A 27,258-nucleotide genomic window follows, 5' to 3' on the forward strand; every position below is an offset into this window, starting at 1 on the left:
TTTTATACTGAATTCGAAGCGCGAATCACAAGTTTTCACATTTTACATGAAACTTGTTCAACTGAAATTGCGTTTAAATTTGGAGATTATGTTGAATTGTGTTTCAAACACACAAATTATTTATTATTTACAAACTTATTTGATCTTCTCTTTGCGGAAAATTGTCCAAAGAATCCGAAAATGCATTCCGTTTTCCGATTCAAAATCATGTTCATTGAGAAAATCATGACACTTTGAGAAGTTTAAAATAATGACTTTCATCACATTTTTCTTAACTATAGTTAACTTACTTTATAAACTTTTAAATATTTTATGAAAAGTTCTATTTGAGGTACTTTGAACACTTCTCTAACATGGTCAGTATGATCCTAAACCATTCCGTACGTATTTTAATTCTACTCTTCATTTTTCGGAAAAATCGCAAACCTATCAAAGTCTGTCAAAGTCACCCCGTTTAACGGGACTTGAAATTATATAAAGGTTAAATACAGAGGTGACAGGTAGCCAGATAAATTTGGCATTGCCAGATTTTTGAAAATTTGGAAAAAAACTCTTTTTCTTCCACACTTTGTCTAATTGATGTATGTTGGTTATTTTGTGAAGGTATAATGTATAAAAAGTGAAAATACACCATTTTTGAACACAATTGCTTATTACTTTAAAAAAAAGTTGCTTGCCATGTTTTTTTTCCAGATTTTTTGCCAGATTTTTTTCTGTTCATACCTGGTAACCCTGGGTATATAGGAAGTATATAAGAAAATACTTTTTACTAAAAAAAAATCACCAAAAATCATAATCAACTCGGATAGTTTTGCACCCTTCGGCAAAGTTGTAGGGAATTGAATTTCCTACAAGATTCTCAAACTAGGACACTCACAATGAGTGAGTGATTAGTACATATTGCACTATAAATTAGAACGCTTGATTCAAATCAGAAAAGAGTTGAAATTGCAATTGCAGTTGTGGTTTTCCGAGAAAATTTCCCAATCGCCACTTCGTCGTAGTCCTACGGTCGAACAAACGGCATAAATCGCATACCCAGCGTTATTTTAATAATGCAACTATTGTCATTCAACATTCACCTCATTACTCGAATCTGATCCGCTTTAATATTTTAATCAACGACGGTGTGCGGCATGTATCATTTATCATATCCGTAAATCACATTAAATTAACCCGCACCTGTCGATTTTCCCTGACCTTTTGACATTTCCACAGCGAGTCCTGATTGGTGGCGTTGGCGGTGGTGACTATCATACCTGTTAACATTAAATTATGGCAGCATTCAAAAATTAATGAACCGCACGTTTATTTTTATTTCCACGCTAATTTGCGAGCTTTTTACCCACACTCTGGAAAATTGGCTTATTTATCCAATTTCTCGTCCGTTTCTCCACTCTTTCGCGAGAATGCTCTCTCGCCCATGAATGAACGCTTCGCTCTCCCGAACCGGTCCACTGGAAGCGCTCCCGAACCGGTTCGCCCGTCTTCGGCCAACTCGCCCAAACGCTGTGCTGCGCCGACGCGAGGTCGTTCGGGATTTTCGCAGCCGTTGTTCGGGTATTTCGCCGCCGGAAGGGGAACGTCCTCGCCTTCCAGCGGGCGACCTGGAACCCTGGAACCACCACGGCGATCGCCACGGACGGCCTCGGCCAACGTCAGTACGGTTGAGCTTCTCACGCGGTCCGTGTCGGTTCTTGGCGAAGCTCTGCGATTTTGCGGTTCTGGATATTGCGTTACGTCGCGAGTCACGACTACGTCGCGCGGGGTGGCAAATATTTTGGTCCGTCGGGGAACTTCCGGGTGTGGGAGCAAAAGGGAGAGGAGGCACCGGAAATCGAATCGACAGCGGAAAGAGGAAGAAGAATTTAAAGGTTGATTGAAAATTTGGTTGGGATTAAATTTTCGGTGGAATTTGAAGGCTCGGCGTTCGTCGGAAAAGGGGGTTACTGGGCCACAGCGGCGGCCAAGGTCCGGGAAGTGGTGATAGTGCCGGGAGATTAACGGAGCGTGATGTAACATCACAAAAGTGCCACTTGGCGTTCACTCTCACCGCAAAAGGTCGGAGCGTTTGTGTGCTGCGAAAAGAGCGGGAGTCAAGGTTGGGAACGAAGAGGCAGGGAGTGTTAATTTGACACGAGTTTGTTTTTAATTCTGAGTGCTCTGTCGAGTGTGGCAGTAATTAATGACAGCTCCCCGTGGGTCTTCTGCCTTTGCTAGTGTTTCGTCGAGGTGGGAAAAGTCTCCCCGGTGAATTGAAACCCGGAAAATCGTCCTGCTGAGCAAAAGGTCGTCGCACAGAAGAGTGGGGCGGTAAATCAAAAAGAAGAAACCTCGACGCGACACGACACGACACGGCAGGTTAGGAATCAGCTGGGAGCACTGCGAGAACTGCTGGTGTCATTAGTGAGCTTGCGGTAAAGGAGGAGAAGAAAGCGAAGAGGAAGGCGCTTCGTTTAGCGGCTTTGAATGAAGTGAGTGCACTCCTTCACTGGTTAGATGTTTCTGAATGGACTCCAGGCTGTAATGAGATGTAGTGGGTGGTGAATGCAGCTTGGAATGATAGTTTGGCTTCATAAGCTTTTCAACTGTTTTGACGTGCAGATGTGGATTTGATCTTTCTTGCAATTTTATTAAAACTCGAGTTATTTTTATTTAACATCTTTATTTAATTCTGTAGAATAACAGAGGCCACGATTTTTAAAATATTTGACTGTCTAAATTTTAGACCAAAGACTGAAGGTTAGGGTGGTCCAAATCCGGGCTTCCTCGGGGCTACCCCCTGAAATCAAAGATTGGCCTATCACTTAGCTAAATTCAAAATTTGAGCCCATTCTGACAACGGGAACCCCTCCCCCTAATCGTTTGAGGTTTGTATGGGAAAAATCTTAAAAATTTATGGTTTCAGTTTTCACCTGTAGAAAGCGCAATAGTTATCTAATTCTAACCATTTCTCAAACGTAAACCCTTTATTAAATTTAGAACAACTTTTCTCAAGGAATCATATTTTTAGGATTTTTTGCTGAAAAGATTTAAGCTTCCGGAAATGAACATTTCCGGCTTGTCTGCCTGGCCTGTTATGTTGCCCCTTACAGCTGGCCGCAGAAAATGGTCAGTTTTAGACGGTAATAGCTTCGCGGGAAAAATCATAAAAATATAGTGTCTTTAGGAAAGTTGTTTTAAACTCAATGAAGGTTCTACATCTGAGAAATGGTGTTGAACAGTTGCTTTTCTCCATACATTTTGACGATTTTTTTCCATACAAACTTCAAGCGATTAGATGGAGGAGATCCCGAGGTCAGAATGAGCTGAAATTTGGAAATAAACCTTAGTGATGGGCCAATCTTTGATTTCAGGGGGTAGTCACGAGAAAGCCAGGATTTGGACACCCCTACTGAAGGTCGATAGGATAACTTCTCTAAGGTCTATAACGCAACCACATTTCAGAGGTCTTTTTTGAACATTGACTGCATGTTTGTTTAAAATGGACTTCAAAGTCAAAAATAAGAATGACCCGTAAATCGAACAACGCTCAAATTGGGTTCTATCCCATTCCCCAGAATTCCATTCCCCAGAATGCCATTCCCCAGAATGCCATTCCCCAGAAATCCATTCCTCAGAAAAGTTTTTTTTGTTACGAATATACTTTATTTCAAAAAATGATCAGTTTTAAAGTGTGAAGTATTTAGATTTCGCCTTTATTGTGATAACTGCTGACAAAAGTTATATGTTTCCTTCTTTAAAGAAAGGAAAACTCTTGATATGTTATAATTGCTGACGAAAGTTGAATTTTCCCTTTAAAGTTGAATTTTCCTTTTTTTAAAGAAGGGAAAACTCTCTTGCCTGTCAGTATTTCTGACAAAAGTATAATTTCCCTTTAAAGCTGAATTTTGCCTTCTTTAAAGAAGGGACAACTCTATTGACTGTCTGCCAAAAGTTTAATTTTCCCTTTAAAGTAGAATTTTCCCTTCTTTAAAGAAGGGAAAACTCTGTTGACTTGTGATAACTGCAGCATGCTGACACAAGCTGAATTTTTCTTTAGCAGTTATCCGTAGTAAAGAGAGTTTTCCCTTCTTAAAGAATGAAAAAAATAAATTAGTGTCAGCAGTTATCACAAGTCGAGAAGGCTTCTTTAAACCGATTCTAATATTGAATTAATGTTGAAAATTTAATATCATTATGCCAATTGACCATTATGCGCCATTATGCCAAATTATGTTATGCCAAACGACGCTATACTAAATGGCATTAAATTAAATGGAACACTTAACATGTTTTTCAAGGTCCTAAATATTTCTGGGGAATGGGTCATTCTGGGGAATGGAATTCTGGGGAATGGGATTTTGGGGAATGGGATAGAACCCTCAAATTGACTTGCGTTGAATCTCAGAGTATATTATCAACCAAAAGGGTCACTTTTTACAAGATTCTTTGTTGAATCTACACAGCAAAGAAAGTAGTAAGCTGTTTGTAAAAGGCCCGTGTGTAAAATAAATGTTGCATTATTTTAAGAAATTCTATAAAATATTACGTCCTGAAATGTGTAGCTCATCAGTATGGGTAATATACTTGACCGAAATGTCAAGCTCATATATGCGTTTATCCTTTCCATTCTTCATCGGTCTGATAGCCGAGCGGGCTAGGGCGTCAGTCCTTACTGTTTGTACTGAGTTTGATTCCCGTCGGTTGCAACTTTTTTTTTGTGTTTACAAAAATTGTTCACGAGGGTGATGTGCATGCTTTTGCATGCGATTTTACCATCGGATTTTTTTGCTATTTACCCATAAACTCTTTTTTGTTTTGCTATCAAAAAATGAAAATATTTTTTATAGACATTTAAAAATCGAACAAATAATTCCGAGATCAATTGTCACTGTTGCATCAACGCAAAAAAGAAAAAAAATGCATGCAATATGTGGAAAAGGCGAACCGCACTCATTATCTTCACAGCAAAAAATCCGATGGTAAAATCGCAATCAAAAGCATGCACATCACCTTCGTCAAAAAAGACACTTTATATTACACGCTTCAGAAAAGACCTAATCAAAATCACCTTCTCAAGATACACATTTTCATATACAGTCCAGGCTCGATTATCCGAAAGCATGGGACAAAAATTCCATCGCATTATCAAATTACACATTTTTTTTGTCTTTATTTTGATTGTCGAACTCAAGTATGACCCTTAAACTACGCTTAAGTTATTTAGGATTTTGAAATCCAAGATGGTGGCCAAAATGACGGTGATGAAATATTAAAAATGCATTTTGTGAATTAATAGTCAATCAACTATTAAAATTTGGTTAAAATGGGATCGCAAAACCAGATTTTTTTGTTATAAGTAATTATATAAAAAGTACAAAAACAAAATGGACAAAGTTTCAACCAAATCAAATTAAACATCCGCATCCACTTGGGCAAAATAAACGTGTCGATCGGTGTTTCTTATTATGAGCAATTGATTCCCCCCAACGAATAACATCACTAAATGATTTTTTAAGATTGTCACAATTCGATTTTTTTCTTTGCCTTCTCAAATTGTTTATGACGAGCAAACCTACATCCAATTCTGACAGGATTCAAAGAGCCGATTGGCATACGCTTCAGTTACATGTCCAAGCTTTTCCGCTGACGAGTGCAAAATTAAATCTCCACTCTGCAGCGATTTACATTTGCTCGTACCATGAGACACTAATGAGACACATCCCTTTCGCGCCTCGCTACATAATTAGAGCAACGCGCCAATTGACAGTGAGCGCACGTCAGCCTGTGACTGCGCGCCGTTTCCCAATTCACCCAACCGCCTATCATTACAACTGCCCAGAAGCACGGCCCCGAACGAGATATCCAGTGGCATGGGTTCCCTTTGCACCAGGGGCAGGAACATCCCCGGGATGAGGCCACTTTACTGGATGGATCACGGAAAATAATCGCACTAACGGAGAGGGAGTGAATTTGATTAGGCCTTTGCATATTTTTTCAACTTTATGTTCCCCTACCCCATTAGAAATTTCATCGAAAAATCAAGAAAAAAAATGCTGCAAATTGAAATTTTAATTGAAAATGTTTTTAACAGCCGGTTGTATACTTCTTAGGATTTCAATCAAATCAAGGTCGATCAAATAAGCATTTTTAACGCTTGTTGCTAAATTTTGGGACCCCATACAACCGATATTTTTAATAATTTATTGACATTTTGAAAATTGTGACAGTAGCATGCCTGTAACAATGTATTCAGCGTTTTGCGGTATACTTTGTTTGAAAAAAAAAAATGGAAATAAGGCTTGAAATTTGTTTTTTTTTGTATACTTAATGCAATTTTCTGATTTTTTAGAAAAATATAATCAGAGATGGTTAAGTTGGGCCATGATTTCTACAAGTAAAAAAACAATATCAAATTCAAAGTGATAAAAAGGGAAATTCAAAGTGTAGGGGTAATATATCTATTCCCAGCCTGCCAAGCGGTCGTGTCTAAATGATGCTGGATAAGCTGGAGTGTTCCTTGAAATTTTCTAAAACCAAGTACACCAACCAGTAGAGCAGCTTTTTGTGAACATTTCTGTTTAATTCGACTTTTACTAAAAGTTATTCTTATTTCATTTACGAGCATTTTACAAAAATATTTCCCAACTGTATTGTGGTCTGACGAGAATGCCCACGCAATTTCTTTTTTCGGCTGAGTTCTTTTTTCTTTCTACGCTCTTTTGCGTCTGTCTAATGCTGCCATTTGTGACGAAATATTAGGCAAACATTCACGACATAAACTTTTAAACATAATTGCAGCGGCCAAACTGTTTAATAAACTTTACAATTGGACCCGAAACTGGACTGAATGGAACAAATCCGGGAAAAATTCTTAAAAACAAGGTCGAGAAAATCAAATTCTTTTTTTTTTGATCAGCATCCCCAAGCACAGACTTTTGCTCTGAATTTGATTTTGAATCGATATGTATACGTGAAGAATGGTCTAACGTGAATATTTAATTAGAATATAGAACAGGGGTGACCAAAGATGGCCCGCGGGGCCAAACGTGGTCCGCGAGGTGATTTTTTGTGGCCCAGGGGTCCATTTTGAAAGATCTTGCAAAATGGTCCTTTAACCCATCTGTAAAGCGATTTTATATATTTTTTTTAAATTAAGGTTTAGTTTAAGTTTTTGTAAACCTTAATATTTTTGGTATCGTCATCAAAGGTGACATTGGGTCATTCAAATTTCAGATCTTTTGTGTGACCCAATCTCACCCCCAAACCCAATGTCACCCCTGATGACGGTAATATAAAAGTCGACACAAATAATTTTTGTTGGAAAATCTTTCTTATTGAATGTTTAAATGTGATTGAAAATTGTAGTTTCGTCAAAATTTTCATCAAACTTATCTGAAAATGAGTTTTAAAGCATGAGCATGAGCATGAGAGACCACCCATGGTTGTCCTTCTCCGTTGCTGAACAGGACCGTAATATCCTATCAATACAACTGACCATACGCTTAAACGATCTAATGGTGTTTCCCTTATCAACAGCATGTATGAATGCGTTGAAAAGATAAAACATCAAGATCATTAAAACTAGATCTGAAGCAAATAGGTTACAGTCATTGGCCACCAACGGCGCCCGCCATGTCAGTTTGTAGATCTCGGGGGGATTGGGACGGGAATGTTAGTTAGCACAGGTTGCTACAAAGGGTGGGTTCTATACGATATCCACACCCCCACGTGTGCCGGAAAACTACTTCTACTTGGGATTTTGTTAGTGGGAAAGGGTAATGGCCAGGATTCATCATAAAGGATGATGATGCGACCCAATAATCAATAAATTTTGTTTAATGATGTGATGTATTATGCATTCTCAAGGCAAACAGTCGAAGGATGCGGATGAGATTATTCCCGGTTATTTGGTGTTGAGTTTAGCATAAATGATTCAATCTTAGACAGCCGGCTGTGGAAAGATAAATCCAAATAAAATGCGAAAACGCGAAACCGCTCGGACCGAAAAACACACACAATCGGGGGGAAAAAAGACGGAAACGGCAACGAAAATCCGGCTTGTTTACCGCGACGCGAACCGTTCAAATTCTTCAAAGCAACTGTCAAACATCCCGAAATCACCCGGGACGAAATACACACACAATCGGGGGGGAAACAGAGACGGAAACGGCAACGAAAATCCGGCTTGTTTACCGCGACGCGAACCGTTCAAATTCTCCAAAGCAACTCATTATCTGAAAATGAGTTTTAAAACGTTCAAACTTGATTAAAGTAGACAACTTTAAAAATAGCAAAAATATAGATATTCCATACTTATTAACATTTTATTGAGGCAGATCAAAATTTACTCAAATTTTAATTGAAATTCGAGGAATAATCCATTTTCATCGCTATATCATTTAAGTTGCAATTTAGGCCGTTGCAAATACTTTTAAGTTTTTGTGGCCCCTTTAAAATTGGCTTTAAAAAATCAGGGAACAAATGACATATTTTGAAAAAACACTGCAACATTTCAATGGAACTAGACGTGAGCAATTCTCTACGAAATCGGCCTTGTTTTTATAATTTTAATTTGTGTATTTTAAATCCGGATGAAACTTTTGTGGTGCTTTCGGTATACCCAAAGGAGCCATTCTGCATCATTAGTTACAAAAATGATGCATGAAAGTTCAAAAATCTGTATCTTTTGAAGGATTTTTTAGATCGATTTGGTGTCTTCAGCAAATTGTAGGTATGGATAAAGACTACACTGAAAAAAAATGATACACGGTAAAAAAATGGTGATTTTTAATTTCACTTTTTGTCACTTAAACTCGATTTGCAAAAAAAAACACTATTTTTAATTTTTTTTAAATGTTTTAGAGGACTTAAAATGCCAACTTTTCAGAAATTACCGGTTGTGCAAAAAATCTTTGAGCGAGTTATAATTTTTTGAATCAATACTGTTTTTAAAAAAAATCGAAATATTGGTCGAAAAAAATTTAAGCTGTATTTTTCGATGTAAAATCAAATTTGCAATCAAAAAGTACTTCAGTGAAATTTTGATAAAGTGCACCGTTTTCAAGTTAAAACCATTTTTAGGTGACATTTTTGAAAAAAGTAGCAGTTTTTATTTTTTTTATAAATTTTGCAGATGTTTGCCCACTTTTGAAAAAAATATTTTTTGAAAGCAGAGAAAATTCTCTATATTTTGCTTTTTTGAATTTTGTTGATACGACCCTTAGTTGCTGAGATATTGCCATGCAAGTGTTTAAAAACAGGAAAATTTATGTTTTCTAAGTCTCATCCAAACAACCCACCATTTTCTAATGTTGATATCTCAGCAACTAATGGTCCGATTTACAATGTTAAAAATGAAACATTCGTGAAATTTTCCGATCTTTTCGAAAAAAAAAATTTTCAACATTTTTAAACCAAGACTAACATTTAAAAAGGGCGTAATATTGATGTTTGGCCCTATTGAAACGTTAGTCTTGCTTTAAAAATATCATATTGTATAATTTTTTTCATTTTTTATAATAGTAAATTGGACCATTAGTTGCTGAGATATCGACGTGAGAAAATGGTGGGTTGTTTGGGTGAGACTTAGACAACATCAATTTTTCTGTTTTTAAATCTTTGCATGGCATATCTCAGCAACTTAGTGTCGTATCAACAAAGTTCAAAAAAGCACTAATTTAAAATAATGAAAAACTGCGACTATTTGCAAAAAAGTTACCTAAAATTGGCTTTAACTTGAAAATGGTACAATTTATCAAAATTTCATTAGAGTACATTTTGATTGCAATTTGATTTTACATCAAAAAATTAAGTTGAAATTTTTTTGCGACCAATAATTCGATTTTTTTGAAAACATCAGCATTAATTAAAAAATTCATAACTCTGTCAAAGATTATTTGCACAAACTGGAAATTTCTGAAAAGTTTGCATTTGATATCCCCTAAAACATATATAAAAATTAAAAATAGTGTTTTTTTGCAAATAAAGTTTTAGTTACAAAAAGTGAAATAACTTGATCAACGGGATTGGTGTTTGATAGTTTTGGTCACCGAGAATTTTTGTTTTTTGGCTTTAGTTGATGTTTTTCGGTGAGAAATGACCGAAAAACATCAACTAAAGCCAAAAAACAAAAAGTGAAATAAAAAATCACCAAAAAATGTTTTCACCGTGTATCATATTTTTTCAGTGTAGTCCGTATCCATACCTACAACTTTGCCGAAGGCACCAAATCGATCAAAAATTCTTTCAAAAGATAAAGATTTTTGAATTTTCGTGCATCATTTTTGTATGGACAGCTGCCAAATTTGTATAGAAAATTATATGGATTATATGGATATAAACTAATAATGCAAAATGGCTTCTTTGGGCATACCGAAGGCACCAAAAAAGTTTCAGTCGGATTGAAAAATACAAAAAAAAATCGAATGACCGAAATCTGAGAGAATTGCTCACGTGCAATAGACTGAAAACTATTTAAAGTGCATTTTCCTGATTTGCTTATAATTTTTAGCCTGATTGAACCAGCTGAAAATATTTTGAATTTTTATTAAATTTCAATGTACAGTTACTAATTCGGTAAAATTTATTTTTTTCTTTAAAACTAGGTTTTGAGTGCGATGAAAATCAAGTGCATTGGTGTGTCATGATTAAGAAACATTATTTTTCATGAAAATATTGATTTTGTGGCTTTTTAATTTTTTTATTAAAAAAATATGTTGGGAGAATGTCATGTATTTTTCTCTAATATTAAATGACGAAATTGAAAAAAAAACATGCAATTCAAACCAATCATCTGATTTTTTCAGTTTTATATATTGTAATAACGTTATTTATTTGTTTCAAATTAAAACAATTTGTCATTCTATGGGCCGCAAGCTCATAGATATTTCATAGCCTTTCTTCAGCGGTGCCGTTGTGTTGAGCAAAAAAAGTGACTCGGGAAGTGGGGAAGATTTGTAGAGGTCGATAAAGTAGAGCTGGGCAGGCGCCGGTAATGGTCAGTGCTGAAATGTTGTTCAAACTGAAACAATTCTAGTTAGGTTTGCTTTACCAAAGATTGGATCGATCTTGCTTGAAAGAAAGTTTGTTGATGTCGGTAAAGTAGATCTGGGAATGGTGCCAGTAATAATCAGAGCTTAAATGTTGTTGTTTTTTACTGAAACAACTCTTATCGAGATTATTTGAAGAAATTATTGCTATTGTTTTTTTTTCTTTATGATGCCATTTTGACAGTATAGAATGATAGGAAAGGCAAGGTATTTTCAAAATGGAGTTGCAAAAAATGTATTTTAGAAAATTTGGTGTTTTGCGAGAATAGTCATCAATATGCAATTTCAAAACCACTTCTACACGGCCAGACAAAAATATTGAATTGGAGCAATTTATTTTATGTGAGATTAATTAGCAGGTTAAATAACTTAAAGATTTGCTCATATGTCCGGGAAAATAATTATGTCCTTCTAGAGCGACTAAACTTTTTGAGGTCTAAAATTATAGTTGTGTAAAGTTCATTATAGCCCTGAGGTTCGTTCGTTCAAATATTACTTTCATTATAGTTGCATTAACGAACCCAATATTGAAATAATTTAATTTAAAAAATAGTTTGAATTTGAGCTTAAATCAGTTTTACAATGATCTCAACTGAATCACTTACAATTTAAACAAAGCTTTTATGTCCTTCTGCAACATTTTTTTTCCGTGCGATCCAACCAATTAAGCTCCCATCATGCTGTAGATCATTGCTGCTCTTCTAACCGCGTGTCCTTTTTATCTTCCTTTTCTTCTCCTTCTTCTTCGCAAGACCTCTCCACGTGTGGACTGTGGGCACGTGTGGACATATGCAAATGAAGTGGCACCGTTCGGCCTCGTAATGTGATGTGACATTAGTGTGGTGACGTCCCAGCGAGAGACAGAGAGCCGTTGTTGGTCCTTGTGGCAGGTCCTCTCTAACCTGTCACCGCAGCCAGCAGAGTGCATCGTGATAATTTAGCAGCATCAGCAGCAGTGTGTCAGTTGGGTGGAAAGTGTGCTTTTGGGGTCTATTTCAAAAACGGTCGCTGGCACCTGCCACGTGTGTGTTTGTGCAAGAGGTCACGTGGTGAAGGGTCGACCCTGGGGTGGTCCGGGGCCAAGGCTATTTAAGGGTGAAATGCAGCACATTTAGAATAGTGTGGTGAAGGGATGCTGTGCAGTGTGTGTTCAGAGCAGTGCAGGTGCATTGTTTGTCAAAGCGATAAAATGATGCTGGTTTGGGCTTAAAAGTTTGTGCCAAAGTTGTATAACTGTGTATGTGTGTGTGAAAAGTTGGGTGGGAAAAGTCAAACCAGATGTTTGGAACCGCACACCCCACAGTGCATAATGCAGTTATGAAATTGTGATTGAACAGGACAAACAACAAGAGGTTAGTTTGTCAGAAAGGTAAACGAGCTGCGAGTAACGAGTGGATGCAATGTTGGAAAAGTGAAAATAGCTTTGAACTTTTTTTAAAAAAAAAGGTAAACTATCTGATCTGAGAACACCTAAGATGGGGCAAATGTTCAAATTCAGTTATATTCTGTTAAAAATTATCCAAACATTTTCTAAAAAATTACTGATTTTTTTTAAGAGTGAGTCCACCGTCGTCGTTTAAACCTGACCAATCTGCTTGAAATTTTCAGGGGGTTGTTAGGACATATATAAGAAGCATCTAGGCCAATTATGAGCACTCTTCACGGAGAAAAAAGAGTTCCCAAAATCGTCAACAAGCGTTCAAGAAAATCGGAACCAAACGTGCCATGCAATGTGAACACTTAGGAGCTTTACATTCTTTATGGACGACGCCGAACTGACAGTTCAAATAAATTTTCGTACACCAAAATGCTAAATTGGTTAATCTGAAACTTAGTTATGATGAGGTTTAAAAATGATAAAAGCCATATTTTTTTCAATCAAGACATGTTCACGCCCAGTTCACTAAATTTGACGATCTAGTAGGAAAATACTTTCAGACAACTGTGTGATTTATGTAACCCCACACACGCACAATCACAGTAGCCCTTCGTGTACCTTTATGTTCAATGTTGGTAGTCGTTTCAGCACCAATGCTTGAAAAGGGATCTATATCACTGAATGGGACTGCTCGATATTCGATAGAACTTTCTGTCAGCGATCATTTCCCAAAACGATATTTGATCGCTGACACACAACGCCTATCATGACCGTCGTTGCTTGGCGACGGTCAGTGAACGTCAACACGAAGACGAAACGAACGAAAAATGCCTCAAGCTCAAGCAGCCGCCCGAACGAGACATGGTGCTCTTTCTCTTTCTCTCGTTTTTGTCTCTCTCTTCCTAATGTATGCTGCGTGGTGGCAGGAGTCATATGATTGCTATCATTGGAGAGATGATCGGAATCTCGGTAGAATGTCAAACGAACGCTCTCCAAGCGATTTTTCTCCTGGAGGGAAGTCAATGATTGTGTGAGTGACTTTGCGTAGCACTCATTCCTTTATGTGTGAAACGAACGAAAGTAGAATGTAAAAATCAGGTTGTCGTGGTGAAGACGATTGGAGTGTTCTGTCAGCTATCACCAAAAAAGTCGAAATTTCGCAAGCCCTGTTCAGCACACAAAGTGGTTTGTCTTTTGTAATGTTTTGTAGACTTCCCGATCGCAAAAAAACTTGACGAGCTAAGAACCAGACTAGACACTTCCCACAAGAACACTTTTGACCCAGATGCTCGACAGGGACAGTCACTCCTCCTCAGGGGCAAGTTAAGTAGAAGGAATACACAGTACTTGTAACCCGTCCACCGAAGTTATCGCGAGTTAGTATTCACTTAAGTTCTTCCTCCCGTCACACAGAACCACTTGCACTACGATGTGCGTTAACAAGACTCTTTTAACATTTCTTCTGAAAATTATCATTTAATGACAAAACCATTACCTTGTTAAGTTTTCAATAAGTTTTTTGAAGCAGTTGCAAAAAAAGCACTTGCAGCACTTGAATAATCATTTCATGTGATGTCTAATTTTTTGTCTTTGGTGAAAACTGGTTCCACAGTTGGGCGAAAATAGGCACTTCAGAGCACTTTATTAAAACGCAAATTTCAACAAAATTGAACATGTACATGATAAATACCTTGTGATAACTTAAAATCATATAGTTTATCAACGTTCTACAACAATTTGAACAAAAAATCATACATTGTCATTAAATTTTCGTAAAATTTCCTAGGTTCTCACTATAAAGTGGGCGATTTATACCTTATTTATTCATAAATCATAACGCATCATTTTAAAGGGCTAGGCCTCAAAATTATTTCGCGTCTATAAACCATTATTTTAAATTAAAAGTACGCCATTTTTCAAGGTTAGTGTCACCATTTCTGCTGAAATTCAGAATTTTCATATACCATAAATAAAGCACTAGGACACCCCCCCCCGGTGGGAAGGGTGTCGATTGTCCACGCTCCATACAAAACCGATTCTTTTTTGTATGGATAATTGTCCACGAAGGGAGGGGGGGGGGGTTAGATTTCAAAAAAAAAAAGTGTCCACGTGGTTTATGGATGGTCCCCTACTGAAATTTCAGTAAACGATTCAGCTATTTTTATTTTACTGAATTCACAGTTAACTGACATTTGTCACTTTGAATGATAGTTTACTGAAATTTTAGTAAACTGGTTGTAAAAAAACCTGACATTCAGCAAAAGCAACGTCAAATTATTTAACTGAAAATTCAGTAATTTTCTTGTGTCAGTTTGACAGATTAATTGCTGAAGATTCTGCAATCGTTGCTGGTATTTCAGTTATCAAAATTTGATATTACTTGCCATCAAAAATGTTTCCAGAACTGTTATTTATACATTTATTTCATCAATCCTCCAAACCTTAAAAAAAGGTGGTTATAATGAGGCATTTGTTGTTCACATTTTTATTACCTTTGTTTCTAAAGGTCACAATACAATATTAAAAAAACACAACACATTTGAAAGAGGATTTTCTCTCGGCAGCATCCAAACAATAAGTCATAATGGACATTTCAGTTTGACAGATAAGCAATGTTTTTGTTTATTGCCGTATTTCAGCAAAGGTGATGATTACTGAATCGCATTCAGTTATTTATTTTACTTGAATGGCAATCCAAAATTTGCTGTGTACATGTTTTTCGCTGAAATTCAGTAAAATTTAATGAATTTTAATCTACTGAAATTTCAGTAAACAATTCAGTAACTTAGATTTTACTCAATTCTCAGTTTACTTATTTTTGTCACTTTGACAGATGATTTAGGCCGTTGCATAAATTTTTTGAAGTTTATGTCCCTCGACTCTGGTTAAAGGGGGGGGAAACTGTTTTTAAATGCATTTTACTCCTGCCCAGTTGTTTTGCAATTATTACATACATACATACATTTTTTTCGCCAAAAAAAAAACATTTTTTTGCGCTATTGTACAATGGAGGTTCACAAAAAATCTAAATATTTTTGATCGATTCCAGAATGCTACACAGCAAATAAAGTAATAATCCAGCTGCGTGTAAAAGGCCTGGGTGTAAAATAAATTTTGCATTATTTTATTAAATTCTGTGTAATATTACACCCTGAAATATGTAGCTAACTAATAATACCTTTGAAAAATATCAAAATTTAATTTTGCTTGTCATTAAGGCTCTTAATGGCATCATTCCCGATCGGCCATTTGGCGGCCATGTTTGTTTTAGAAAAAAACATTCAAATCTTGATTCAGAATGTTTCAATCAAAAAAGGTTTTCTTTGTGTTGTTTGTACAAGCATTTTAATATAGTGATTTTTTTTCATTTCAATTTACTTTTACAATTCACTGAGTTCAATCTGAATCGTTTACTGAAATTTCAATAGATGAAAATTCAGTTAAAGTTTACTGAACTTCAGCGAAAAAAAAAATCGTGCTATAGCTATTGTGATTTTGTTGATTTTAATAAACTTAAATTATTTTTTGCATACATGGCATGCATTGGGAAATTGGACGAACTTTCCGGTAAAAATATTTTCTAGACAAAAAAAATTAAGTCTGTCACATAGAAATGGCAAAAAAACACAAAAAAATGGTTTAAACCTTTTTTTTTTCAAAATTTTATTTTAAAACCGCTGTATCTCCACAAAGATGGTGCTAAAAACATTAGTAAATGTGCTATAAAACTGTCTGAAGAATCAAATCCAGTGTTTGATTCATGAAAATTTTGATGTTTAGATCACTGATAAAACAGTTTTGGCAAATGATTTTTGTATTGTTTTTTTTTCAGGAGGGTTGCTTCATCCTACTTTTTTTAAAAGTTTTTTTTTGTAACATCTTAGGTTATTTACTTGGGCTCATCTCCAAATTTGACATTGAACCTTAAAAATCGTAAATTTCCATAGAAATAGCGTGTTTTTTTCCTTTCAGTGTATTTTTTTCAGAAATTTCCCACAAGTTTGTCTTTGAGATACAGCAATGAATATTGTGAATAACGAAATGCAAAAATATTTTTTTTTAAAAAACACCCTTCTCAAATGTCATTATCGAGAGCAAATCAAAAAATCAAAAAATCAAACCATCCACATTAACGACCCCCGGGTCTTTTGTGGTCTCTATTGCAAGTTTCTGCTCGAACCTAGGAGTCCGAAGGCTTGATTGGGGAGAGCACCCAAACCTCTTTCTACTCCAAGGATCCTTCCACCCCAGTGTTTGAACTGACGACCTTTGGATTGCGAGTCCAACCGCCGCCAGCGATTCCACCGGAGAAGGCTTGGTTTGGTGTGTTGTTTGTACTTATGGCATGGAGACGACTCCTACACCTGGAATGACTTAACGGCCTAACAACCAAGGCCGGGACCGACATTTTACTTCCTCATCCGATGGAAGGTTGGAGCAGATGGGAATCGAACCCAGAATCATCCGCTTACAAAGCGGACAGCGTAACCATTCGGCCACGCACTGCCACCGAGAAGCAACTAGCTCCATATTCATAAAAATGGCTTACATAAGCGAAGGATAACATGTCTACAAAGTATAGTTTAAATCGGAAAGGTCGAGAAAAAAGTACCTTAAAAATTCTGGTTAAAGCTGCAGTTGCTAATTTTTTCATGAACAAGAATGTGTGTAACTGTAATTTAAAAAAAAAAGTGGAATAAAGGCTTTTAAAATTGACATATATTTTAACCATTTCAAATATTATTCTGTTATAGAACTCGAAAAACATAATGATTCAAAAAACAAATTTTCAAATATTAATTTTCTGCAGCAATTGTCGCTTTAACACAACATTCAGCGGTTTTTGATGATTTAAGCCGTTTTCAAAAAGGAGAGCATTCAATGTGCACAAAACCAAACACGTTTTGTTTGGCTGACCATTCCATGAATTCTCCCGTAATTTGGTTAAATTTGGTTACCGGAGTCCGGAGATATAATCAAAAATGCAAAAGTAGACGTGCATGTAAGTGTGACAAAACGGACTTTGACTTAAGTTCCTTTTCGCAAGTTGTCGCAGTTGCATGATATGTCAAGATAGCACGATCTGATCTGAACTAAAATATTTTGTTGAAAATTCAGGCCTGTAATCCTTCCAGAAGAGTTACGGCATTGTTTTGGGGGTTTTACGGTAATTGTTGAAAATCAGAAGTGAAATTGAATTTTAGGGATTTGTGATAGTCAAAGGGTGAGGCATTGATAGCTGCACAAAAAAGTGTTCTTAAGTCAATTTAGACTAAAATGCACCTGCGACAAGATAGAACGAGCACAACGATTTAGATTAAACCGAATTCTAATATTTTGGCTGCAAAAAAATAACAGTGTAGAAAAATGCCTTTCAAATCCCTTACACAAAGTTCCAACAGTTGCATCCACTTCTGAACATTGAGTAACAGCCACAACTCGTTAACCTTGCTCACTGGAAATTCAAATTCACTGCTTGCAGGCCGCACACTACATTCTGCATTCCACAACATCAACCGCACCACACCCGTCGAAAAAGCTCATCAAGTGCAGAGCGTACGCTCAGAAAGTTGCGAAAATGACGTCAATGGCTTCAGTTCCCCCACTGTAGTGAAGTGCTTCCGGTGCAGAACAAGTGCTGCCGCGGTTAAGAGATGAGGCCAGGAAGGCAGTATGAAGTGATTGATGAATAATTAAACTAGTGTGAAAACTGTGTTGTTCGCGCAACGAAACCGGCTTCCAGCGGAGAAAAGTGGAAGAGGAGGCTCGCGGGGTTAGTTTTGGTAGCTCTGACAAAAAAAAAGAACATCGGAGTTGCCCCCAAATTGCGACACATAAATCTAACGCTGGTTCGACTGCAAACCAGTGGGCTTGATCGGCACGGCAGTGACTTCATCATCATCATCAACCGGCGAGGTTCGGGTTGGGAACTGTGATGAGAGACCACCAAGTGTTTCCGCTAGAACCGGCGGGTTGAACCGGGTTGCCGCGTTATACGCCAGTAGTAGGTCATGTGAAGCCCCTCGGCGCGGAACAAAACTTGTTTTTACTGAATAAATTATTTACCCCCCAAAACACACACACACATCCACACACGACATAAGCGCTCGTAAAAAATAACCACGGCACGTCAAAGCGTCCGGAGGGTTCTAACCCCCCAAAAAAGAAAAAAAACAGAGACAGAAACCCCCTCATACGACGGAACCCATCCTAACCAACACAAATACGCAGTAGGATAGACCGGAACCACGGGTTCTAAATTTCCCCGAGAAAAAAAAATATCCGGACCGCGGTCGCCGAGGGTCGTAAAAAAGGGATCAACCTCGGCGCGGGCAAGTGTTGGTTTTTTTTCCCCCCGCTGAGTGTCCTCTCTTTTGTGGAAGTGGGCTCAACTCGGCGGAAGAGCCTCGACAGCAGCAGCTAAATCTACAACAACATATCGGAATACAGCATCAACCATAGCCAGTAGCAGCGATGGAAACACGAATAGGATTACTGGGATTACTATTCTACTACTGCATTGTGATTGCCACTGGTAAGTAGGGCTAGTAGATAGTAGCAACCGACCTCGGTTGATAGGGGAGAGTGGGATTTTTGACGGATTTGTTATGTTATTTTTATTATTAATCCATGTATCCTTGAAACATGTCAAAACAGATTCGTTTGTTAAAGTAAATATACCTTAGACCAATTTATTTTTAACGTGCGCAGTAGGGTGCCCAGAATATGGGACTTTTTTCTCAAAACCACGCTCCACAAGCTGAATATTGTTCCTTGAGCTATTTTAGGGCTCTGAGCCAAATATGAGCAAAATCGGTCAACATTTACCCATTGATACTCGAAGGTGAAGTTTGTATGGGAAAAATTAAAAAAAATTATTGAAAACCCAATTTTATCACGGTTTGGTCTGCACGGTGCGCTTCTTTCATCAAATATTCCCGAAAATGAGATTCTAATTGGAAATTTAATGCTCTACAACTTTGTAGAACATACCAAAGCTGTAAAACTCGACCCTGAAAAGTTATTAGCGATTTAAAAAAGTCATTTTTGTATGAAAAACAGTTTTTTCACCAACTTTAGGCTCGGGTTAATCGCAACCAATTTCGCTCAAAATTTGCACAGATGCTTAAAATAACCCAAAAACCATTTTCCGCTTGTGGAGCAGGGGGTCATTTTTTTCTGGGCACCCTAGTGCGCAGGCATAGGTAATATTTACACCCAAAGAAACGCAGATAAGATAGATCGACAACCATATATAAAATTTATTTTAGAAACTGATCTTCGCAGAAAATTATTTAGTTTAAGCAACAAAAAAAAATTCTTCTCGAGATCCAAACAGACTGACGGCATATTGAAACTTTTCAAAAAGCAACTTCAAATACTGATTCATGGTAATCGGACACAAGTTAAAAAAAAGTTGGTCACACTTATTTAGGCACATCATTCGAACTTAAACCACCTGCGTCTCCAGCAAATTGATTTGGAATGGTACTTGCTCTATGGAGGCACATGGTATTTTTAGTTCAATCAATGTACCGAAACCAAAGATTTGCTGGAGTCATAAGACAAACAACTCTTACCCTGCAAAAATCCATACACTTTGCCCCTTGGTGTACCAAAGGCTGTTGGCAGAATATTTGAGCGGCTTATAAGCTATAGTACTCTGAACAATTTGACAGAGTCTTTGGATGTGGAAAAACATAAAAATTATGCAACTGATGTTTTCATAAAATTCTGTTTCAATCCGCATCATGCAAAAACTTTGTTTTAAGGGGTAATTTTGGTCCCTGATTACGACTCTGTGGTCCATTTTTCGATATCTCGTGATGGTGGAGCGCTACAACCCCTCTAATTTTTCTGTAATTTTTGCTAAGAAACATTTTTCAGTGAGTTGTAGTTAGAAACCGTAAATAAATATAAATGTTGTGTCAAAAGGACATTAGTGTAAAATTGGACGCCCGATTAAATGGCGTAGTCAAATTTCCGCAAAAACTTATTTTTCATAAATAAATATAGTTTTTCCGTTACTTAACTGTCATAAATCGTGAGGCACAGAGGCGCCGACTCTTTTCTAAAGTAATTATCTCTGAAAGTGGACCACATTTTACATACACAGATTGAAATCTTGAATCTTTTATTTTAGAAATCAATACCAACTCTTTAGGATTTTTTAACGTAAAGTATTTTTTTTCTAGTAAATGAGAGAGCAAAAAAACATACTCAAAACAAATTAAAAAGATTTTTTACAATCGATCGCATACTATCAATATTTTTGTAAATGTAAATAATAATAAAAAGGTCAACACTATAAGCTTGCACAATGCTGTTTTCTGCAGTGAGTCGTACATTTATGTATATGGCTTCAAAAGAAAAAAAAATGGGTCGATAAAGTTAAAACTTCAAGCTAAACATTCAAAATCGTCAATCTGGAAGCTTTATGTTTGTAAAATATTATTGAATAAAAGATTATTTATCATCAATTTTCTTTTTGATGTCCGACTAAATACGACAACCCTCAAAAAATCTTAAATCTTGATCAGGACTTTGAATTTAAAAAATATCCTTCCCTTGCCAATCCCATTGTTGGAATATCCAATAAAATCCCAATAAATTATAGTGTAAACCATAGTTGAATGCAACTCCAAAACTCTATTAAGTTGTAAGTTATAAGAAATTGTGAACTAACTAATGTGAACTAAAACCATTTTTTTACCGAAATGTTTAACAAGAGAGAAATTCTCTACGAAATCGGTCTTTTTTTTAGAATTTTAATTTTTGTATTTTTTGATCCAACTGAAACTTTTTTGGTGCCTTCGGTATGCCCAAAGAAGCCATTTTGCATCATTAGTTTGTCCATATAATTTTCCATACAAATTTGGCAGCTGTCCGTACAAAAACGGTGCATGAAAATTCAAAAATCTGTATCATTTGAAGGAATTTTTTGATCGATTTGGTGTCTTCGGCAAAGTTGTAGGTATGGGTATGGTATGGACTACACTGAAAAAAATGATAAACGGTGAACGGCCCGAGCGGTTTAGGCTTTCAGGATTTTTGTGATATTTACTCGTAGAGTCAAAACAGATCAGTAAACTTCACTTATCTGTATATTACACTTTTTGAAGATTACATTTTTACGGTAACACTTTCAACTTTTACGCGCACGATCACATCACTTTGCATTGAGATCTTCGTCGAACCAGTTCTCTACGTTGAAGCCAGACTTGTCCTCCAGACCTCTTCGCCGAGCCATGCCAGACCCGAACTCTGCTACGTCCCTGGTTGACTCCACGACGGCTAAGTCCCGGCGGACTCTTCCCAGCGGCTAAGTCCCGGCGGACTCTTCACAGCGGCTAAGTCCCGGCGGACTCTTCACAACGGCTAAGTCCCGGCGGACTCTTCACAGCGGCTAAGTCCCGGCGGACTGCGGCCTCCACCGCTAAGTCCGGCTGGACTGGGGCCTCTGCTACTGGTGGCTGCTGGCGGGTCCGGCTGGTCTGGGGCTTCTTCAGGATCTGGAACTGGACTGGGCTTGAACTGGCTGGAACTGACTGGAACTAACTGGAACTAATTGCCCTCCTCAAGAATTTTGGGGTTTTTATAGTCAGTCCCCGAAAACTCTACTAAATTTTGTTCTACTAAAAGTGGTCCGTTTCGATGAGAAGCATCGATGAACCTCATGAATTAAATTATGCAGACCTCTGCAATTCTTCATGACTTTCCGTATGGTGTAGTGAGTACACCTCAAAATCGGAATCATGGGTTCGAACCATTGTCGTGAAACTTTAAATTATGTTATTGGAATATCAAAATTATGTTCCTAAAACATTCTCAAAAATGTTGGTCAATAATGAGAAGGTCGAATTCTCCATTGAACAAACATGCCAATGAATTTGGTTAAGCCACACCCTCAATTTCCCCTGTGTAATAACATCGCACATTCATAATTGAAAGCTTAACCATTTTTTTGATTGCCTAACAATTGGCGAAATTTAATAAAGGGCTTTTCAGGTGAGGATGACTCATGATCCACACCTGTACATAAGCTTAATTATTTGTCGCGCAACGCGAGTCGACGGGTAAAATTATTTATGCTTGCGTAAGCGCGCATGGTCAGAACTGTGGTGAGGATCGATAAATGGACAAATTTAATGATTTAAATTTGAGGTCGCTGCATTCCCCCACACTTACCAGCTAGATGTTTGTATACTTGAAAAGCATTAAGAACATCTATCGAAAGTTATTTGTAGGTTGGAAGAATATTCCCAAAATTAATAATTTGATTTGTGAAAAAAAACTTTGCAAAAAATCATAAAAAATATAATTGGCTGGCTATAAAAAAAATTATTTAAAAAAATTGGTTCGGTTAATCTCCCCCACACTTATCAGCTAGATGATCGTCTGAAAGAAATGATCATCTATGGAAAGAATATTGTCGGGTGTAGTGATCGTGCGGTTTACAATTTGTTCTTCTTGTGGTTTCTTGAAAATTGCTTTATAATTATAATTGCTCTTTTGATTTTTCTACTGTAAAATTATTTTCATTACTCTTTTGATCTTTGGTCCTGTTAAATTACTTGAATTACTGTTTTGAACTTCTCTTGTAAAATTATTTTCGTTGAAACTAATTTACATAAACTTGCATTTGAAATTAATTTTCATTATCTCTTCTAAAAAAAATCATTGCATTTTTTTTTAAACAAAATCTGTTGTAGAACTGTGTTGATCGGCTGGTTGTAATCGTTGTCGTCTTCCATCAAAAATTGTCTTTATCGTGAGGCTATTCATTCCACAGTGACTTGGTCAATTGGTTCGTTTTCGAGGCTAAGGTGTTGAATTTCGTCAATTAGTGCAATTGTCGTTTCCATCATGAATTATGCTTCATAACCCAGCTGTGAGTTGACTATGGTCAGTTTTGAGAGTGCATTGACTTCTCATTTGCTGAGTATTGTGAATTGTTCGTGAATCCAGTATTTTTGTCCAAAATTGACTTTTCCAGTTGCTTTGCATCTTTGACATTCTCAAATTATTGTCATCGGTTGATGTAATTCCTTTATCAAATGTTTAGGACATGTTGTTAGTCCAAAATTGTCTTTTCGTGTAATTTGCAACTTTGGCCTTTGTAAATTAATGACATCGGATGATGTTATCATTTGTTTACCATGATCTTCTCCTTTTCAATAGTTTCAGACGTGCAGTATGATCTCAACTTGCATTTTTGTTCCATTATTGATGTTTCAATCATCTTTACTTCGCTTAATTCCACATTTCGATTTAGTAATTTGTTTTACGTGAATGTCTCGTTACAAAAAGTGCGATTTAATTCGACTTGATCCTCATTGATATGACCTTTTACAACAACATCAACACCGTTACCTGTCCAACCTCCCGCATGACTTTGCCACTCCCCATCTTGCCATCACAAACTTCTGCATACGAACGCGTAGAACCTCTCAGCATACGAACGCGTCGATCATCCTTGTGTTTCGTCTCCCGTCTCTGTCATATTTTACTTCAGTTTCTACATTTGTTTCTCCCACAAAAATGTCTTACTTGTTTTCTTCGCATGAACAATATTTTATAATTTTCAGGAATCTATCATTTAATTTCTGTGCAAAATTGAAAATCAAATTTACTTACAATCTTATAAATCTTGTTGATATTTTTATATGAAATCAGTTCTATTATTTTCAATACTAAAAAAAAATCAGTTCTAATTGACTATTATTTTTATACTTGAATAAAAAAATTACTCTATAAAGTTTTTCACTGATCTATACATCCTATCATCTTGTCATTGCAATACTGCGCATATTAGAATATCCTTTCTGTTATATCAACTTTTTATGAAACTTGTCTGTCACTTTGTGTTTTCAAATTTGTCAAACCCATTTAATAAATTTGTTTATTTGAGCAATTCGCAATAAAATGCTGAATTTGCAAGATAATTAGTTGGTTCAATTATCATTTTAATGATATCGTTCTGATTTTTTTTTCTCTGAATTTTATCAGTTTAAAGGTGTTTTTCCCTTGAAGCATTATTTTATCCCTTGAAAATCCCTTGAAGCATTATTTATCCCTTGATTTTCCCTTGAAGCATTATTTATCCATTCCCTTTAATTATCATTTGACTATCCCCGTAAAGTGCAAATGTTTTGAAATGTTTTTAACATATTGAATCCCCCCATGGATTACAACTGTTTTGAAGCTTTATTCGACAAAAAAAACTCTCCCCATAGAGTACAATTGTCTACTTTTTAATCCCTTTGGCGTTGCTTTATCAGTTTATGTATCCCTAGATCGGAACTTTTACCGTCCTTTTCGATCTTTTTAGATTCCCCACGATATACTCACAAATTTTACCCTTCCTTGAGCTGAATTCCATATTCGTCCTTGCAAGCGTCCTTGCTGATATTGTTGTCTTCTTGATCGTCTTCCAATGGTTTCCTGTAAATCCTTCGTATTAGCGTATAAAAAGTCTGAAAATAAATTCTTAATACTTTGTTAAGTAAATTATAAAACACATGTTTACATTCAACAATCATTCTGGGTGGCCTTCCCTTGTCCAATTATTCTCACACACATTCTTACTTGCATACATGTTGTTTTGGAACATTTAATAATCACACCATCTTCATTTGCTTGTCGTTGAAATTTCATTATTGTTCAGTCCGTTTGATTTGTTTTTATTTGTAGTTAAAAATTGCGTAATTGTTTTTCTAAAACCCTGTTAACCCATTTAAGCTCAATTAAGTATATTCCCAAAATTGCAACCCAACAGCTTCTTAATTGTTTTAACGTGTTTCATCACTGCTTCATTATTATGTTTATATTTGATCATTATCGCTTCACGTGGTTTTCAAAAAAAAATAAAAATAATGTATAAACTCAGTACTGGTATTTTTCTTAATCTGTTTCTTTTTTAAACCCCATCAATTCAATCATATATAAAAATTATCTTTCATCCCAAATTCATAACATTCTTGTTTGCGCATTTTTTTAGATAATAATCATTCATATTTTGTTTAACTCAACATTAATTCATTTATCATATCAAATCAATCATATATTCTTTTTTCATGTTTATTTTTCTATATAAAAAATCAGTATTTGTAACACATTTGTTTGATTCATTTAGTTCTCTTGATAACAATCGTTTTTTTCTAATTCATCAATCATATCAATTCAATAAGTTTTTTTTATTATTATTTTTATTTTTGTTCAATATACATAAATAATCCCGTGTGTTAAAAATAAATATTTTCATTCCTTGTAGGCTTTTGATATTAATCGTTTATGATACTATGTCATTCATTGCATAAATCGCTTATTTTTTTACTTTATTTTAACTGTACTGTAATTGTCATTTCAAAATATTTTTCTTGTATTGGAGCATTTCATTTTAAATTATGATAAATGTATATTGTTAAAAAAAAAAAATATTAAATGTATTTTAATACGGGTACATTGTGAACTATCATTTAGTGTTATGTTAATCATTATATTTTCTAAGTCTATTATTATGTACATTTTCAAATTTGTTTCCATTTTTAATAGTGGTCGTTTGATCGCTGTTAAATTTAACGATATCGTAAGGGCCTCGCCACTAATTTTGTAACTTTTGACCAATTCCTGTTTGTACCATTTGTACCAAAACTCTATCTCCCCTTATTGGTACCCAATCATTTGTCTTTTTGTCATAAATTTCCTTTCTTTTTTCTTTTGATAATATTAAGTTGTTTCTAGCAGTTTCATGAGCATCCTTGAATATATCTTTCATTGAACAAATATAGTCGTCATAATTTAAATCTGAATCATTGATTTTATAAATTGTGCTTGGTATTGTAGCTTTTCTTCCATACAAAAGTTCATAGGGAGAATATCCAGTTGATGAATTTTCTGTAGTGTTGTATTCAAACATAAAATATGGTATTAATTCATCCCAACATTGTGGATCTTTGCCAATAAAATTTCGTAAATAAACTTTCAACTCTCTATTTGATCTCTCTACTAAATTAGCTTGAGGATGATATGCACTTGTAACGATCTTTTTAATGTGCAATATTTTGCATGTATGTTGCAATAATTTGCTTACAAAGTTTGTACCTCGATCGGTTACAACTTCTTTAGGAGCACCAAATTTACAAACAAAGTTTTCGACAAAAGTTCTAGCAACAGTAGTACTTTCTTGGTTTTCCATGGGAGCTACAATCAAAAATCTTGTTAAATCATCTTGTATCACAAGTCCACAATTGTTTCCATTATTAGAAATTGGTAACATAACCACATCCATATAAATTTTATCAAAAGGTTCATACGATGTTGTCGTAATTTTCATTGGCATCTTATTTGCTGGCCATATTTTATTCTTTTGACAAGAATCACATTGCTTTACATAATTCAAAACATCTCTTCGCATATTTTCCCATGTAAATAGAGGACTCATTCTTTTAATCATTCGTTTACCTCCGACATGACCACCCAACGGTGCGTCGTGAAAATCTTTAAGCACTTGATCTCTGTCTTCTGGCTTTACATAAATTCGTTCATTTTCTGTTGCATATAGTGTAAATGACTTTGAAAGTTTCATTGCAAAAAATCGTAATAAGTTTAGTTCCAACTCTGTTTTAAATATTCTATGAGAAATAATTTGTATAACTGATGCATCTTTAGCAAAATCAGGATAATCTTTAAAGCTTTTAAATAAACCATCGAAAAATTCTTCATTTTTAACTGCTGAACGATATGTTCCATTCAAAATTAAACCCCAAATTTTCTTTTGCGGGAATACAAATATATTTTCATTGGTGTAATCCTTAATACCATGTGGAAGGTCAATGTATTTACTCA

General features: G+C 35.8%; 1 protein-coding gene across 4 annotated transcripts in view; it reads left to right on the plus strand.

Annotated features, from left to right (window-relative positions):
- Positions 1-1,648: 1,648 nt before the first annotated feature.
- Positions 1,649-27,258, plus strand: part of LOC120428561 (protein sidekick-1-like) — a 348,405-nt gene continuing 322,795 nt past the window's right edge. The window contains exons 1-3 of one of the 4 annotated variants that reach the window (XM_052709840.1): positions 1,649-2,474; positions 11,786-12,402; positions 17,894-18,946. In XM_052709840.1, coding sequence (XP_052565800.1) covers positions 18,886-18,946 — 61 coding nt within the window. In that variant the 5' untranslated portion in view covers positions 1,649-2,474; positions 11,786-12,402; positions 17,894-18,885. Of the gene's footprint in view, positions 2,475-11,227; positions 12,403-17,603; positions 18,947-27,258 lie in introns of those variants that run through there. The other 3 variants (XM_052709841.1, XM_052709842.1, XM_052709843.1) reach the window with 3 other exon arrangements.

The sequence above is a fragment of the Culex pipiens genome, chromosome 3, assembly GCF_016801865.2.
Source record: "Culex pipiens pallens isolate TS chromosome 3, TS_CPP_V2, whole genome shotgun sequence".
Lineage (NCBI taxonomy): Eukaryota > Metazoa > Arthropoda > Insecta > Diptera > Culicidae > Culex > Culex pipiens.